This window comes from Ahaetulla prasina, chromosome 3 (assembly GCF_028640845.1).
Source record: "Ahaetulla prasina isolate Xishuangbanna chromosome 3, ASM2864084v1, whole genome shotgun sequence".
NCBI classification, from domain to species: Eukaryota; Metazoa; Chordata; class Lepidosauria; order Squamata; family Colubridae; genus Ahaetulla; species Ahaetulla prasina.
This window is the reverse complement of record NC_080541.1, coordinates 7,545,953-7,560,440: the sequence shown is the minus strand read 5'-3', so window position 1 is coordinate 7,560,440 and position 14,488 is coordinate 7,545,953. Positions and strand designations below refer to the sequence as shown.

The 14,488-nt window shown below is 41.2% G+C and overlaps 1 protein-coding gene across 4 annotated transcripts in view; it reads right to left on the bottom strand.

The window, feature by feature from the left end:
* Positions 1-2,222: 2,222 nt before the first annotated feature.
* Positions 2,223-14,488, bottom strand: part of AGO2 (argonaute RISC catalytic component 2) — a 61,131-nt gene continuing 48,865 nt past the window's right edge. For all 4 annotated transcript variants that reach the window (XM_058177416.1, XM_058177417.1, XM_058177418.1 and 1 more), the window contains 5 exons: positions 12,588-12,782; positions 11,349-11,483; positions 11,077-11,178; positions 9,202-9,401; positions 2,223-6,958 (listed from right to left, as the gene is read on the bottom strand). In XM_058177416.1, the coding sequence (XP_058033399.1) occupies positions 6,850-6,958; positions 9,202-9,401; positions 11,077-11,178; positions 11,349-11,483; positions 12,588-12,782 (741 nt within the window). In that variant the 3' untranslated portion in view covers positions 2,223-6,849. The remainder of the gene's footprint in view (positions 6,959-9,201; positions 9,402-11,076; positions 11,179-11,348; positions 11,484-12,587; positions 12,783-14,488) is intronic.

Sequence of the window (14,488 nt, the reverse complement as noted above, 5' to 3'; positions counted from 1 at the left end):
ATTCCTTGAAGGTCACCAGGCGAAGGAGCATCGAAGTCACACCCAGGTGACAGCTGTCCATATGGCTGTCCATTTGATCAGAATGACGATGTCATGGAGCAGTTAAGCATGAATAAAGCCAAAAAAGAACCATTTTGCTTCTTAGCTACTGATGGCAACGGACCCAACAATTGTTTGGTTTTGAGCCCGCAGTTCTTGCGAAATCATCTGAGAGGGATCACAGTTCCCTGCCCAGATGCATTCTGTGTAACTTTTGAGAAACCTGGACGACAATCAAGAAGGCGGTTTATCTTTGCACCACGGAGCTTCCTGTATCCAATTCTATTCGAGGAGCCAAGATGGGGAGAGACGTGTGTTTCGACAACCAAAGTGCATTTTGGGGGACAAGAAGGGACAGATACAGGCAGACAAACATTCACCAAGTGTATAAAACAAAATAAAGCCAGTGACTCTCAAATGGAAAAACTGCAAAGGCCGTTACGTACATTCAGACCTTCTCTTAACACTGTAAAACATGCTACTTGATACACGGACGTAACAACGAAGATGGACATTTATCTCCTGGTAAGGTCGAACACTATACAGTATATGCCAACAGCTACAGCAGATGCAAACAGAAAGTTGTTTACAGTAAAAAAAAAAAAAAAACAGTGCAATTATGTCCCACTTGAGTCTTTTTTTTTTTTTCCTAAGCAATGATGGCTACGATGCTTTTTAAACAGAGTTTTCAACAAACACCAAGGCAAAGGAAGAGAGACAGAAGCTTCAGTCTTGGCCGCAAAGAACTTTGCAAAATTGTCATTTAAACAAGAGGAGGGATGGCATTCGGAAAACACTCAAATTTAAAAAAAAAAATCACTCAACCTACACCTTCTCTCGGTACGGATAACCTATTTACATTTGTTTCTTTAGCTATGAAGACTTTTATGGCTTATATCGCCGCTGGATTTATTGTCTAAATATGAATGCTAGAGGCAGTTATTTCTAAAATCACACAGACAAAATCCAATCTCGCTTCCTTCCTGGGAAACTTTCCGAAAAAACCATTAACGTAAAAAGATCAGAAGGTTCCATGTGTTTCTTAAAATAAAAAAGGGATAAAACTTTTGCACGCAGAAAATTCCCAGATTCCGCCTCAAGTGTCTTAACTTAAGACACAAAACCTGCCACATGCTGAAGGAAAACCTGACCAGCCCTTCCAAAGCAAATGAATTAAAAATCTGAATAAAGGCAACTTCCCCTGTTGCTTCTTATTTTTTCAGAAGTCCTAATTCCATCTTCACGAGGTGGGAATTTTTGTTCCTTCTAGGGAGACAAGCCTTCATTGCGTTGCCTTGCTACTTTTGTCTACTTCCAATTACATTTGCAGAATGTAATTGGAGAAACACCATCTAGGTGGGTTGAGCAATCAATCCTTGTTCTGAGCTTCCACAGTCTCTCTAGCTTTCTAGAGCTGCGTTTGAGGGATGGGGGACATGGTCCTATTTCCAATCACGCACCAATCCTAAACTCAGCAAGATGAGTTACAACAGAGGTAGCTTATCTGCCACACTTTTGACCATCCACCGTCTAACCCCTACCTGGATGTCCACCTCGTTGCTATATTTGTTCAGTGGATTTTAGGCACAAGGGCAGGCTCTAACCGGTTACAGGAAAAGGATCCAATTTAAGCATTTGAGAACACAACGGGGGGTGGGAGGGAGGGGGGGGAGAGAAATGGGAGAGCGCGACACGCATCCTTCAAAATCCATCCGCACCTCAAGTCAACTTCTGGACATGTGTGAAGCACCACAAGCAACGGGTGGCAAATGATGGCATTTGCCATGTTTAGCTACAGAGTTTGGAAGGGAAGATATGGTGTACCCCAACCAAGTCAGCACCAAAAGAAGAAATAAAAGCTGGTATATATAAGTTTCATACCTGCGCTGACATTTAAAGAACCTGACCAGCAAGTCCACCACAAAATTATCTCGTCAACCCAGCTCTAAGCGAAAGAGGACGGCCTCCCCCTAAACCCCCCACCCCACCCCAAACGGCAGAAAATTTCATTGCTTTCTGTTTCACGGGCGGGCATTTTAAAAAAGGCACAAGAGACCAACAAGGGTACATTTTGCTTTCAAAAATAAAATGGTTCCACTTTACGCCTCGTTTTTCATTCCAGCAGGACAGGGTTCCTTCCTCCTCCTCCTCTTTGTTTTTCTTTTTTTCTTTTCTTTTCTTTCTTTCTTTTTTTTTTTGCATCTCAATTCTACGAAAGCATTTAATATTAGGGCAAGTAGGAAATTTACAAGTTACGGCCGGCAGGCCTGAAACCCAGGTGAAAAAGCCCCTCCACCCCCCATGCGGAAATCACAATTCCTGGGTTGTGCGTAGGTGGCTTTCTAAGTGGCGCACGGTCCCAAAAATCTCATGGCAAAGATTCATTCTGAAAACAGTCAGTCACAAACTACCAGACCCATCGTTCGGTCTGAGCGGTTTGGCTACAACTGAACATGGCCATAATTGGTAACAAACAAACAAAAAAAATTGCATCGAAGGTTATTTTTCAAAACATTCGTTCTCTACAAGACGGGTTTGTAAAACAAAGCCGAATCGGTATTAGAACTGGTTTTCTTATAAAACGATTCCTGTGATAAGACTTGAAAGCACTTCCGTTCCTTATATTCCCCCTCCTACTTACCCAGCCACCCACCCACCCCGTTTTCAAAAGCTATTGGCCTTGATTCTCACAGAAAGTATCCGGGATCTCTGCAAAAAATGAAATTGTTCACCTGAGATAATAGTGTGTGGTTCGAAGAATCACTGCAAGAAAGAGCTATTGAGAAAGTCAAATCCTTTTTGTTTCCATTTAGAGTTTTGGTTTCTGCATATTATTATTATTATTATTATTATTATTATAATAAAAACCCAGTTCCTGTGCATATTCAGAGCGCCCTATGTTTTCAAAGTGCATTGTCAGCTTTTCAACAAAAAAATAATAATAATAGTAACACCCCCCTCCATTCCCTGCTTGCCATATGAAACAATTAAAAGCCTTTTTTTTTTCTTTGTAAGGATTATGGTTATGGAAAGTTTAAAAAGAGAAAGAGATATGCATTTCTCCTCTCTATCGGAGCAAAAACTAATCCGACACTTTCAAAAACTCATCCTATTCCTTCTGGCCCTGAATGATGCATATATAAACAATAACTGTGGATATAACCATCTGCACATTGAGAAATCTATTTCAGAACTTGGTTCACCAAGACAACAAAAGCATTGCCCAGAAGCACCTAAATCCAGTGGATTGTTATTTTAGCCTGTTGCTAGCTGGCAGGCCCTACAAGACGGCTGTCAGATTAGGTGGCTGTAGTTAGGAAGACAAAAAAAGAAAAAGATTGCATTTTAGCCCAGCTTTCTCTGGCTGATGCATTTTGAAGATTATTATTATTTATTTTCGCATTTAAGATTAAAGGTAAAGGTAAAGGTTCCCCTCGCACATACGTGCTAGTCGTTCCCGACTCTAGGGGGCGGTGCTCATCTCAGTTTCAAAGCCAAAGAGCCAGCGCTGTTCGAAGACGTCTCCGTGATCATGTGGCCGGCATGATTCAACGCCGAAGGCGCACGGAACGCTGTTATCTTCCCACCAAAGGTGGTCCCTATTTTTTCTACTTGCATTTTTTACATGCTTTCGAACTGCTAGGTTGGCAGAAGCTGGGACAAGTAATGGGAGCTCACCCCGTTACGCGGCACTAGGGATTCGAACTGTTGAACTGTCAACCTTTTGATCAACAAGCTCAGCATCTTACCCACTAAGCCACTGCTTCTCTTTATTTTGAAGATTATGGGGAAACAAAAAATAGTAAAAAAAAATATAAACACAACAATTCATTTAAGTGCTGCCTGGAAAAGAAAGCTATTAAAACAGAATTTTAATAGCAGGAATGAAATCCTAGTTTATATTAACTGCCTTCTTCCTATATAGGAGGGACTCTCTGCAGCTCATAACCCAATAATCTGCTGTAGCTGTTTGAATTAAAAAGGGAGAGAAATTTTACAGTAAACATTTTGGTTCAAACACTCCTAATTCGTACTCCCCATAATTAATCACCCATGAATTATATTTGTAATTATCCTTTAATAGATGTACTTTCCCAGTTGTATTGGCAGTTTTCCAAAAAAAGAAAAAGGCATTGGAAATCAGTGAGATAACGTCAAATATATCTGATAGCAGGGAAACGTTTTGGAAGTGTTGCACATAATGAAAAATGCACAACAAAAAAGAGAAACGTGTGTGAAAACACATGTTTGAGTGCTGTTTTATTTTAATTTGAAAACAGGGTACGATGTACTTCAAAATGATTTCTCTCCCTTTCTGATCTCCCAATCTGATAATTGTTTTAAACTTCGATCCTGAATTCCATGGAGCAGATTTTATGGTATCTGAAAAGCTGCAGAAAGAAATGCCCCTCCCAGGAGGAGGAGGAGGAAGAGGAGGAGAAGGAAGTGGAAAGGTGAAACAGATTTCTGCTTTGTTTCTTGTTTCCTTTCCTTTTTTTTTTTGCCTTGGGAGTCAACATTTTAACTTTGAAAATAAAATTTTAAAAATTATCAAAAACAGGAGATGCTATAATCTTGCTTAGCAAAACAGAGTGACCCCCCCCCCCAAAAAAATAGTGCTTTAAATCTCTTTTTCTTCTCTTAAGCCTATTAAGCAGCTGGAAGTTGCAGCTTCCAAACTTTTTTAAGACATTCTGCACGCCGCTTGGAAACCTCTATACGAAAGCCCGTTTTTCAGGTGCATCTGTTGGCAACGGGAGGCACAACTTTCCAGAGCTGCAGTCATTAACTGCCATAAAATGTGCACTAGGGCCTTAAAAATGTTTTTGCGGCCTTTTATCTCATTCAGCCAACACATCCATCGGTTCCGGGCAAAGCCTAAGATTCCAAGCTTAGCTTAATCCTATTTTCAACATTTCACTCAATGGAGGTAGAGAACACGTTATCTTCCAGTGATGGCTGCGCTGCTCTTCAGAAGGAAATGAAAAATGAATCTTAGAAAGGTTTCAAGAAAAAAAAAATTTTTTTTTTTAAAAAATAATGCCTAGGAAAATTAGGATTTTTTTTTTTAAAAGTCCCATCAGATTGGAAGAGGGGAAAAAAGCTTCCTAACCCACAGTGTTTTAGTAGCGTTCCTATTGTCATCATCAGTGCAACGGTAGCTTTGAATATTTGGTCTGATAAATCTTGTGCACAGTTAAGAGAAACTGGTATTTCTAGCAGGCGTCTGGAGGGATTGTCTTTCTTCAGAGCGAACAGCCAAATATACAGATCTCCTTCTTTCCATTTCTGTGACTCAGATGATCCAACAGAAAAAAACAACAACAAAAACAACAACAATTTATGTGCTTGAAAAAACCACAAAACTTGCTTTTGATGCCTAAACTACAGCCTGTGAATTCTCCTAAATCCTTCCAAGATACAAGGGGGAAAAAATGATATAAACACCAAGTACATCTTTCATCTGCCACACAAGGTAGTTGCATAATCCTGTTGGGATTTTTTTTTTAAAGGGACAACACATCCAGTTGTCCAGTTCTCCTTTTGTTCACTTCAAGGAGATATAATAAAGAAACCTCGTTAAAATGAACAAGGGAGCCTGCAAAAAGCTACGGTTGGTGAATTCGACCCAAATCCCTCTCGTCCACATAAAAGCTCTTCACTTTAAAACTCCAAAGCATTCTTCAGTTTGTGATATGTTAAACAGAAATATGTTGAGCACTCTTTAGTAAATAAATATAAATAGCATCTATACTATCATGTTAATACTGTGAAACACATATAAATTTTACATTAATTCAAACATAACAGTGAAAGAGATTGTACTGTATCACCAACAGACCCGTATTCTTTAGAAAAGCTTTGGAAAATTAAGTGTCACAGTCCTAGAGGACAAACTCCATGATTAGTAATCAAAATGGATTATTATTATTATTTTTTTTTTAAGAAAAAATAAACTTTTTTTTTTTAAAAAAGTGGCACACTTCATTAATCTTTCAGTGGACCTAATAAAAAGTATAGATAAAACTTCTTTTTTGTAACTGAAATAATTCCGTAACTCATCCTACAAAAAATTTTAAACAGCACAATGAAAGACATTCAAGAATTAACGTCAAAAATACATATTTTTTTTTGCCCATAGACCTTCACAGACTTATCAATAAGACAGCAAAGGATTCGCTCACTCTTTTTGCATCTCGGTACAAAATTGCTTTACAAATGCATCCAGAATGATCAAAGACTTCACTGGCATCCAAACTAGTGCTTTTTGTTTTTTTGTTTTTTTGTTTTTTGTTTTTAAGGAATAAAAGCAAATTCATTTCTTTTTTCCTCCCAGGCCCGCTCAATCGGATCTTAATTGGATATTTCTTCAGATTATTACAAATAAGAGCATCTGAAAAAAGTCGTAACTAAAAATGAGAAGTGTTGTTTTTAGCCCTGAGATCACAGCTCTAGTTAATTAGAAAACGTGGGTTTTCAATTTTTGTTTGTTTGTTTGTTTGTTTGTTTCATTTCTCCCGACAAGCAGCTTTTTGATTTTGGCATATCCACATGTCTTAAAAGCTGTGCAATTCTTTTTTTTTTGTACGCTCAAGTCTGAAATTCTGGATGAAAAGCTTTCTTGCAAATAGAATCACAATCATCATTATCATCAGCCCCCTCCTCCCCCCCCGCCCCAAATATTTAAAAATAAAGATGCATCACTCCTTTGCTGGCTGTCGCGGTAGCTCGGGCAACTGTTGGTCTAAGTGCAGCTGGTCTCTTGTGAATCCAACTCAGAACTGAGTTCCTCCTCAACACGGCCAGATGTCAAGCAAAGTACATGGTGCGCAAAGTATCTTGGTGGACCTGGACAGCTTTCGCGAGAGCTTGGTGATCACGGCCGTTGCTCTGCCCAGAAGTGTGGCTCCCTTCGGCGCTGAGGGGGTGGGGAGAGAAAACAACAGAGGTTTAAACCCGAGAAATGTGTTGTGACTCCAGCCCCCGAACCTGGCCCCATGCCCGAAAGTGACTCCGAAAGTGAGGGGGAAGGGCCGGTAAGGCTTACCTTGGGAGCACCGATTCCTTTGGCCCGGCTCCAGGAGCCAGAACCAGACCAGTCAGAGGACGTAATGAGGCCGTCATCCCCTGATTCCTCCCTTCCCCAGGCTACGCCTTCAGACCCAGCTGATAATAATAATAATCAAGCTTGGCTTGACCCGCGCTTCAGAAGATTAGAGAAGCGGTGTCATCAAAAGGAAGGCTCCTGCCCCACCCCACAGGATATATAAGGAGCTTTGGGACTGCTCTCACTCCATGGGAAGCAAAAGTTTAGCTGAACCGTTTCAAAAAGAGCTGAAAGTCTTGCTACGTGAGTCATTTGTTTGAACTTTGGCAGGCAGTTGCAATTTCTCTGCCAGGACTGATAAGAGCCGTGAATCCACTGGCTGAAGGCCAGCTCGTGGGTCTGAAGTGGGGAAGGAGACAAAACAAAATGCCTAAGGCCTACATCTCAGTCACCCAGATCATGGTTGTTCCAAAGGTGCTTTTTTCAAGAAGCAACTGGACTTTCTGGTTTTTCTTTGAAGAGGCTTCGCTTCTCATCCAAGAAGCTTCTTCAGCTCTGACTGGATGGTGGGGAATGGAAGGATTGATACTCCTTGCAGACAGCTGGTCATTTGCATCCTTTTAGAGAGTTGTTGAGGCCACTTGGAGGTTTGTCTGTGTCCTCAGGGTCACCTGAATAGTGCAAATGGGTGTGGAACAGTTCCAAGAAGGTTCCACACTCATTTGCACAACTCAGGTGACAGTTGTCAACTCAGATAAACCTCCAGATGGCCTCGACGATTCTATAAAAGGATGCAAATGACTAACTATCTGCAAGGAGTATAAATCCTTCCGTTCCCCAACATCCAATGAGAGCTGAAGAAGCTTCTTGGAAGAGAAGTAACATACCTTCAAAGAAAAACCAGAAAGTTAAATTGCTTTCTGAAAAAAAGCACATTTGGGATACCAAAACTGAAATCCATCTCCACATGGGATTAGAGCAGGGATCTCTAACCTTGGTCCCTTTAAGACTTGTGGACTTCAACTCCCAGAGTCCCTCAGCCAGCTTAGCTGGCTCTGGGAGTTGAAGTCCACAAGTCTTAAAGGGACCAAGGTTGGAGACCCCTGGATTAGAGCATAGTTGCATGTTAAACATTTTAGGCTGTCGTTAATATTGTACAATTCGATACAGATTTATTTGGGAGAACCAAAAAATTGGTCTCCTTTTTCAGCAAAGGCCGCCATATTTTAATTTTATTATTTTACAGGTAGTCCTCGTCTTACGACCACAACTTTGATCTATGTGACTATGGCAATACTGCAATGGTCTTAAGTGCGAAAAATGGTCATTAGTCACTTTTCTCTGTGCCAATGTAACTTTGAACGGTCCCTAAGTGAACTGTTGTTAAGTTGAGGACTACTAGTATTTCATCTTATGTTAGTTTATTTAAACCATTTATATAGCCACCTATCTTTCAACTAACTCTGGGCGGCTCCCAATTAGAAATTAATAAACATTTTAGAGCTATAAAAACCCATTAAAAGATTAAAAAGAAAAAAAGAAAAACTCTGGAGACCACCAGCTCTGTTTTCTTTATTTTTGTACTCTGCCTGGACAGAAAAAGAGCTCTGAATTTGAATTGCTTCTTCCCAGAATGAGTCGCTCAGTCTCACAGTTAGACTTACTTTTAGGTGGCTACAGATAGTCCTCAACGTTATGACCACAACTGAGCCCAAAATTTCCACTGCTAAGCGAGACAGTTCTTAGGTGAATTTTGCCCCATTTTGCGACCTTTCCTGCCACAGTTGTTAAGTGAATCACTGCAGCCATTAAGTTAGTAAGATGGTTATTAAGTGAATCTAGCTTCCCATTGACTTGATTTCTCAGAAGGTCGCAAAATGGGATCGCATGACCTCGGGACACTGCAACCGTCATAAATATGAGCCAGTTGCCAAGTGCCTGAATTTTGATCAAGTGACCACAGGGATACTGCAATGGTCGTAAGGGTGAAAAACTGGTTGTAAGTCGCTTTTTTCCATGCCGCTGAAACATCAAACGTTCACTAAAAGAATGACTGTAAGCATTCATTTAAGCAAATTATGCCCGTATCCCTCAATCCCAGGTATATTATTCACCTGTCGTGCTCTTTATCCACCAAATGATACCTGGCTCTGAAGGCCACCAGGTGTGCATAGTAGGCTGGTGCAGGGATTGAAACAGATCGAGTACACCGGACGTAGGTATGACACAGTTGGTAAGTGAGGATCTGGAGTTCGTCTGAAGAGAAGCGATTGTCATCCCAGAGAACATGGTAATGAGACGGTCTGCTTGTGCCCTGGAAATGGAGCACAAACAAGGTCAAGGAAAGTTCTCCATCCCTCCACTGACCAACCTTCTTTTGGCAAGAGGTCCACTCCGGATTTCCAAAAATTGCCCAGTAGTAGTATTTCTATTTTGAAGGACAAAGTAACCAACGAGCACTGTGAGCGTGGTCCCTTTTCTATGGCTCTTAATTAAGGTCACGGAAAAAATCAAAGAATCCAGTCTATACTCAAAGGTGCTTTTTTCAGGAGGCAACTGGGCTTTCCTGTTTTTTTTTCTTTGTAGATGTTTCACTTCTCATCCAAGAAGCTTCTTCAGCTCCGACAAGATGGGGATGGGTGGGAATTGCAGATTACAGGAACCAGGAGCACTACTCAAATGACCTTGAGGACAGAGATAAACCTCCAAGTGCTTCAACAACCCTCTAAAAGGATGCAAATGACCAGCTGTCTGCAAGGAGTATAAATCCTTTCATTCCCCACCATTCGGTCAGAGCTAAAGAAGCTTCTTGGATGAGAAACGAAATGTCTTCAAAAGAAAAAAAACACAAGAAAGTCCAGTTGCCTCCTGAAAAAAAGCACCTTTGAGACAACCATGACCTGGATGATTGAGAATCTCCACAGATCCAGTCTATAAATAGCCTTTTGTTGACTCAACCTTCCATCCTTCCGAAGTGGGTAAAATAAGGACCCAGATTGTTGGGGGCAAGATGCTGATTCTCTAAACTACTTAGAGAGGGCTGTAAAGCACCGTGGAGCGGTATATAAGTCTAAGTGCTACTGCTATATGTGAAATCATAATATAACTTTATTACTGACATCAGAAAGTAACAGAAGCATGGAAACATGGAAGGTGAAGGGTAAATTCATAGGATCTGAAAGGTAGTGACTGCAAAGCCAATAAGAACTTGTTTGCTCAGACTGAAATTTTTACTTCGATATAAATTTATAAATGAAATGTATTCTAGTTTGGTCTAAGGGTTAAGCCACCAAGTTAGAAAATAGTCCCACCTTAGGCATGAAAGCCAAATGGGTGACTTTGAGTCAAACATTCTCTCTCAGCCCAGCCAACCTCACAGGGCTGTTGTGGGAGAAATAGGAAGAGAAAGGAGCATTAAGGTATGTTCACTGCTTTGAGTTATGAAAATGATAAAGGCAAGATCATAGACAGACAGACAGATAATGGATGGATAATGGATGGATGAGAGAGAGAGAGAGAGAGAGAGGGAGGGAGGGAGGGAGAGAGAGAATGGATAGATAGACAGACAGACAGCACTGCAAACAGACTTTCAGAGCAAAGGGTATGTGTTCTTTCGGAATGTATATATATCAGGGATCTCCAACCTTGACAACTTTAAGACTTGTGGACTTCAACTCCCAGAATTCCTCAGCCAGCATAGTATGATCAAAGTATTTGCAATGTAAAACTTTCTACTTCTCTGTCTCTTAATTTATTCTTTTATCTGGAATTCCTGGATACTTGTTGAGTGGGGAGGAAATTCCTTCCTTTCTCTTGTCCGAGGAAACCTTTTTCTCTCCTTTCATGCCGCACAGAAGGGACTGGAAATAAGGGTCATTTACACTAAAAGCTAAAGAAGTGGAACACATTCAACCACAGGCACACGCAGCCGAGAAGGATCTGACCCAGAGATCTGATGACACCCAGGGGGTGCTGGGTCCAAAGAATACCTGAATACCAGCATGACTACACAGGTAGAAGTCAAACTCCGAAGGGTGGGTGATTTTTGTGTCCACAGTGGTACCTGCCGGAATGTTTCCACTTTTCCCAACCTGTGGAAATAAAACCAAAGAATGCTGAAGCTAAAAAAAAGAATTAAGTCAAAAAGTTGTTTCATTTGCCGATTTTGAGGCCGCAGTATAGTATAGGGCATGTTGGCAGCTAGAAGTTTCTTATTTCATCCCTTCCCAATTTCTCTCCCAAAACAATATGCAATACCTACTCTTTCATTTTTGTCGGTGCAGAACAGCCTGGTGTGATGTCTCTTCTGCACCACAATGAAGGTAATCCCTGGCTGGTAATCTTTTTCTAGCTTAATGCAGGCTTCTCGGATAGCCAGCAATTCATGATGAAGAACCTGCACCAAGAAAAATGGGAGGGAGGGAAGAGACAGTTTGAAACCTTACCAATAAGAAAACTCCTCCCACCCGTTTGTTTGTTTATTTGGATCTTCCTTCAGGTATTCTTCATCACCTGCAGCAAAACAGGTGGCCTGAGCAATGCAAAAACACCAGGACCATCCCCACATTCTTGACTTAATGAGGTTAAACTGGCAAGATCTGGGATAATTAAAAAAAAACAACCCACTGCAATAATAAAAATGTATATGCGTCCAGGCATGCTTCTCTATTGGGCAAAACCCAATCTTGTTATCACAACCCTGCAGTCATTCATTGTGAAGATCTGGTTTAGACAGCACTGAATTCAGGCTCTGGGTCAGACTCAAACCACAAATGCTCCTGCATTTTACAAGGAGCCAACTTTGGGTTTTTTTTAAAAAAGAATCACAGCTAGTCCTCACCTTACAACCACAATGGAGCCCAAAATGTCTGAATGGGATCTGAACCAGAGTCCGCATTTCTTGAGGAGAGCACATCTTTCTCCTTCTATCCTGGCTACTTTTTTTCAGAGGCACGATTGAGAGCGTTTTAACAAACTGTATCCCTGTTTGGTTTGGTAACAGCGTCGCCTCAGATAGAAAGTCCATACAGAGAATGGTGAGTACAGTGGAGATTATAGGAAGCTCGCTTCCCATTATTCAGGATGCTGCTTATAAGTGCTATGTGCTTAGAGCTCGAAGCATTGTTAGAGACCCCACACACTCACTTTATGGACTGTTTCTGTGGCTCCCCTCTGGGAGGAGGTTTCAAAGTATCTATAGCAGGTTCCTATGCCATCCATCTGATAAACTCACAAGATTCGTTTTTCTCGTCATGTACATGTATAAATCCGAACTAGACTGTGTTGTCTCTCTGTGTCATATAATATATGAGGGTATATACATAATTCTTTATTTATTTATTTACGGTATTTTGTCATGTTTATGTAGTGTATATTGGAGGTGGTGACCCTTTGAGAGCTGTATGCAACAAAATTTCATTTTAATGTATGCCGATTAGCGTACATTGAAAGTGACAATAAAGTTATTCTAAGTCCTAGAAAAGGAAAGCAAGACCAGAACCTGTTGAAACTGCCCCTCGGAAACACCGTCTCGATAGAAAATGATCCGCGTTGGCTTGAATCGAGTTGATTTGTAAAACTGGATCAGCAGCTCCCTAACCATGGCAGCCAAGTCTTGAATTATTTCTTGGCGGTGCTGCTGGACCCTCACAGTGGCACAGTAGCGGTTCGGATGGGCATCCATGCTGCCTACAACCTGGGGGAGAAAGCGAGGGCGTTCCTTGTAAAATAAAATAAAAAACAGACTGCGGAATTTAGCATACAGCAACTTAACATAACAACAGAGTTGGAAGGGACCTTGGAGGCCTTCTAGTCCAACCCCCTGCCCAGGCAGGAAACCCTACACCATCTCAGTCAGATGGTTATCCAACATTTTCTTAAAAATTTCCAGTGTTGGAGCATTCACAACTTCTGCAGGCAAGTCATTCCACTTATTAATTGTTCCAACTGTCAGGAAATTTCTCCTTAGTTCTAAGTTGCTTCTTTCTTTGATCAGTTTCTACCCATTGCTTCTTGGAGGTGCTTTGGAGAATAGCTTGACTCCCTCTTCTTTGTGGCAACCCCTGAGATATTGGAACACTGCTATCATGTCTCCCCTAGTCCTTCTTTTTATTAAACTAGACATACCCAGTTCCTGCAACCGTTCTTCATATGTTTTAGCCTTCAGTCCCCTAATCATCTTTGTTGCTCTTCTCTGCACTCTTTCTAGAGTCTCAACATCTTTTTTACATCGTGGCGACCAAAACTGGATGCAATATTCCAAGTGTGGCCTTACCAAGGCATTATAAAGTGGCACTAACACTTCACGTGATCTTGATTCTATCCCTCTGTTTATGCAGCCCAGAACTGTGTTGGCTTTTTTAGCAGCTGCTGCACACTGCTGGCTCATATCTAAATGGTTATCCACTAGGACTCCAAGATCCCTCTCACAGGTACTACTATTGAGCAAGGTACTTTAAGGAATATTCCCCGTTTTGTGCTACGGCAGTATCCAGCATCATCTCTGCAACTGAAATAAAGTCTGTAACAGTTCAAAAGGTGAAGTGGCTTGTAAGTTGTACCTTGATGAAGGTATCTTTTCTCTTCTTCTTTTATGTACACTGAGAGCACATGCACCAAGACAAATTCCTTGTGTGTCCAATCACACTTGGCCAATAAAAATTCTATTCTATTCTATTCTATTCTATTCTATTCTATTCTATTCTATTCCATTCTATTCTATTATTTCTTTTATGTCCACTGAGAGCATATGCACCAAGACAAATTCCTTGTGTATCCAATCACACTTGGCCCATAAAAAATCTATTCTATTCTATTCTATTCTATTCTATTCTATTCTATTCTATTCTAAGTACAGAATTCCCAGCCAGCCTGTTATTTGGGAGTTTGGGAAGTGGCAATTCCATCACACCTGGAGTCTGTCACATTAGGACAGGATGACACAAGAGAAGGGTCAACTCTGAAGCGAACCTGACTGGGGCCATTTTGGAGGCTTCAGGGTTGCCACAGTGAGAAGAAGGGATAGGAAGCGGGGGGGGGGCAAAGTTAGATGGGGATTTGTAGCCAAAACAAAAATAGTTTCTTCTGAGAACCAAGGAATTCCAACAGGTGGCTGGGGAGAGGAGGAGTCTGGTTACAAAGCGACCAGCCAGCGCCTCGATTGGAGAATGTGACTGGTTGTTTGGGGAAAGGGGGGGACTTTCACTTTTTAATTAGGTGAAAACCGCGGGAACTTTCAGAGTCAGATTTCACCAGTTTGTGCCAATATGCTATCTCCAATAAAATTGTTCTTTGAGAAACTTGCTTGTCTCAGAGTTCTGCTTTCTAGGGAGTTATTATTTGGACCCCTGACAACAAGCACCATAAAGCCAACAATGATGGGGTGATTGCAGACACATAGAG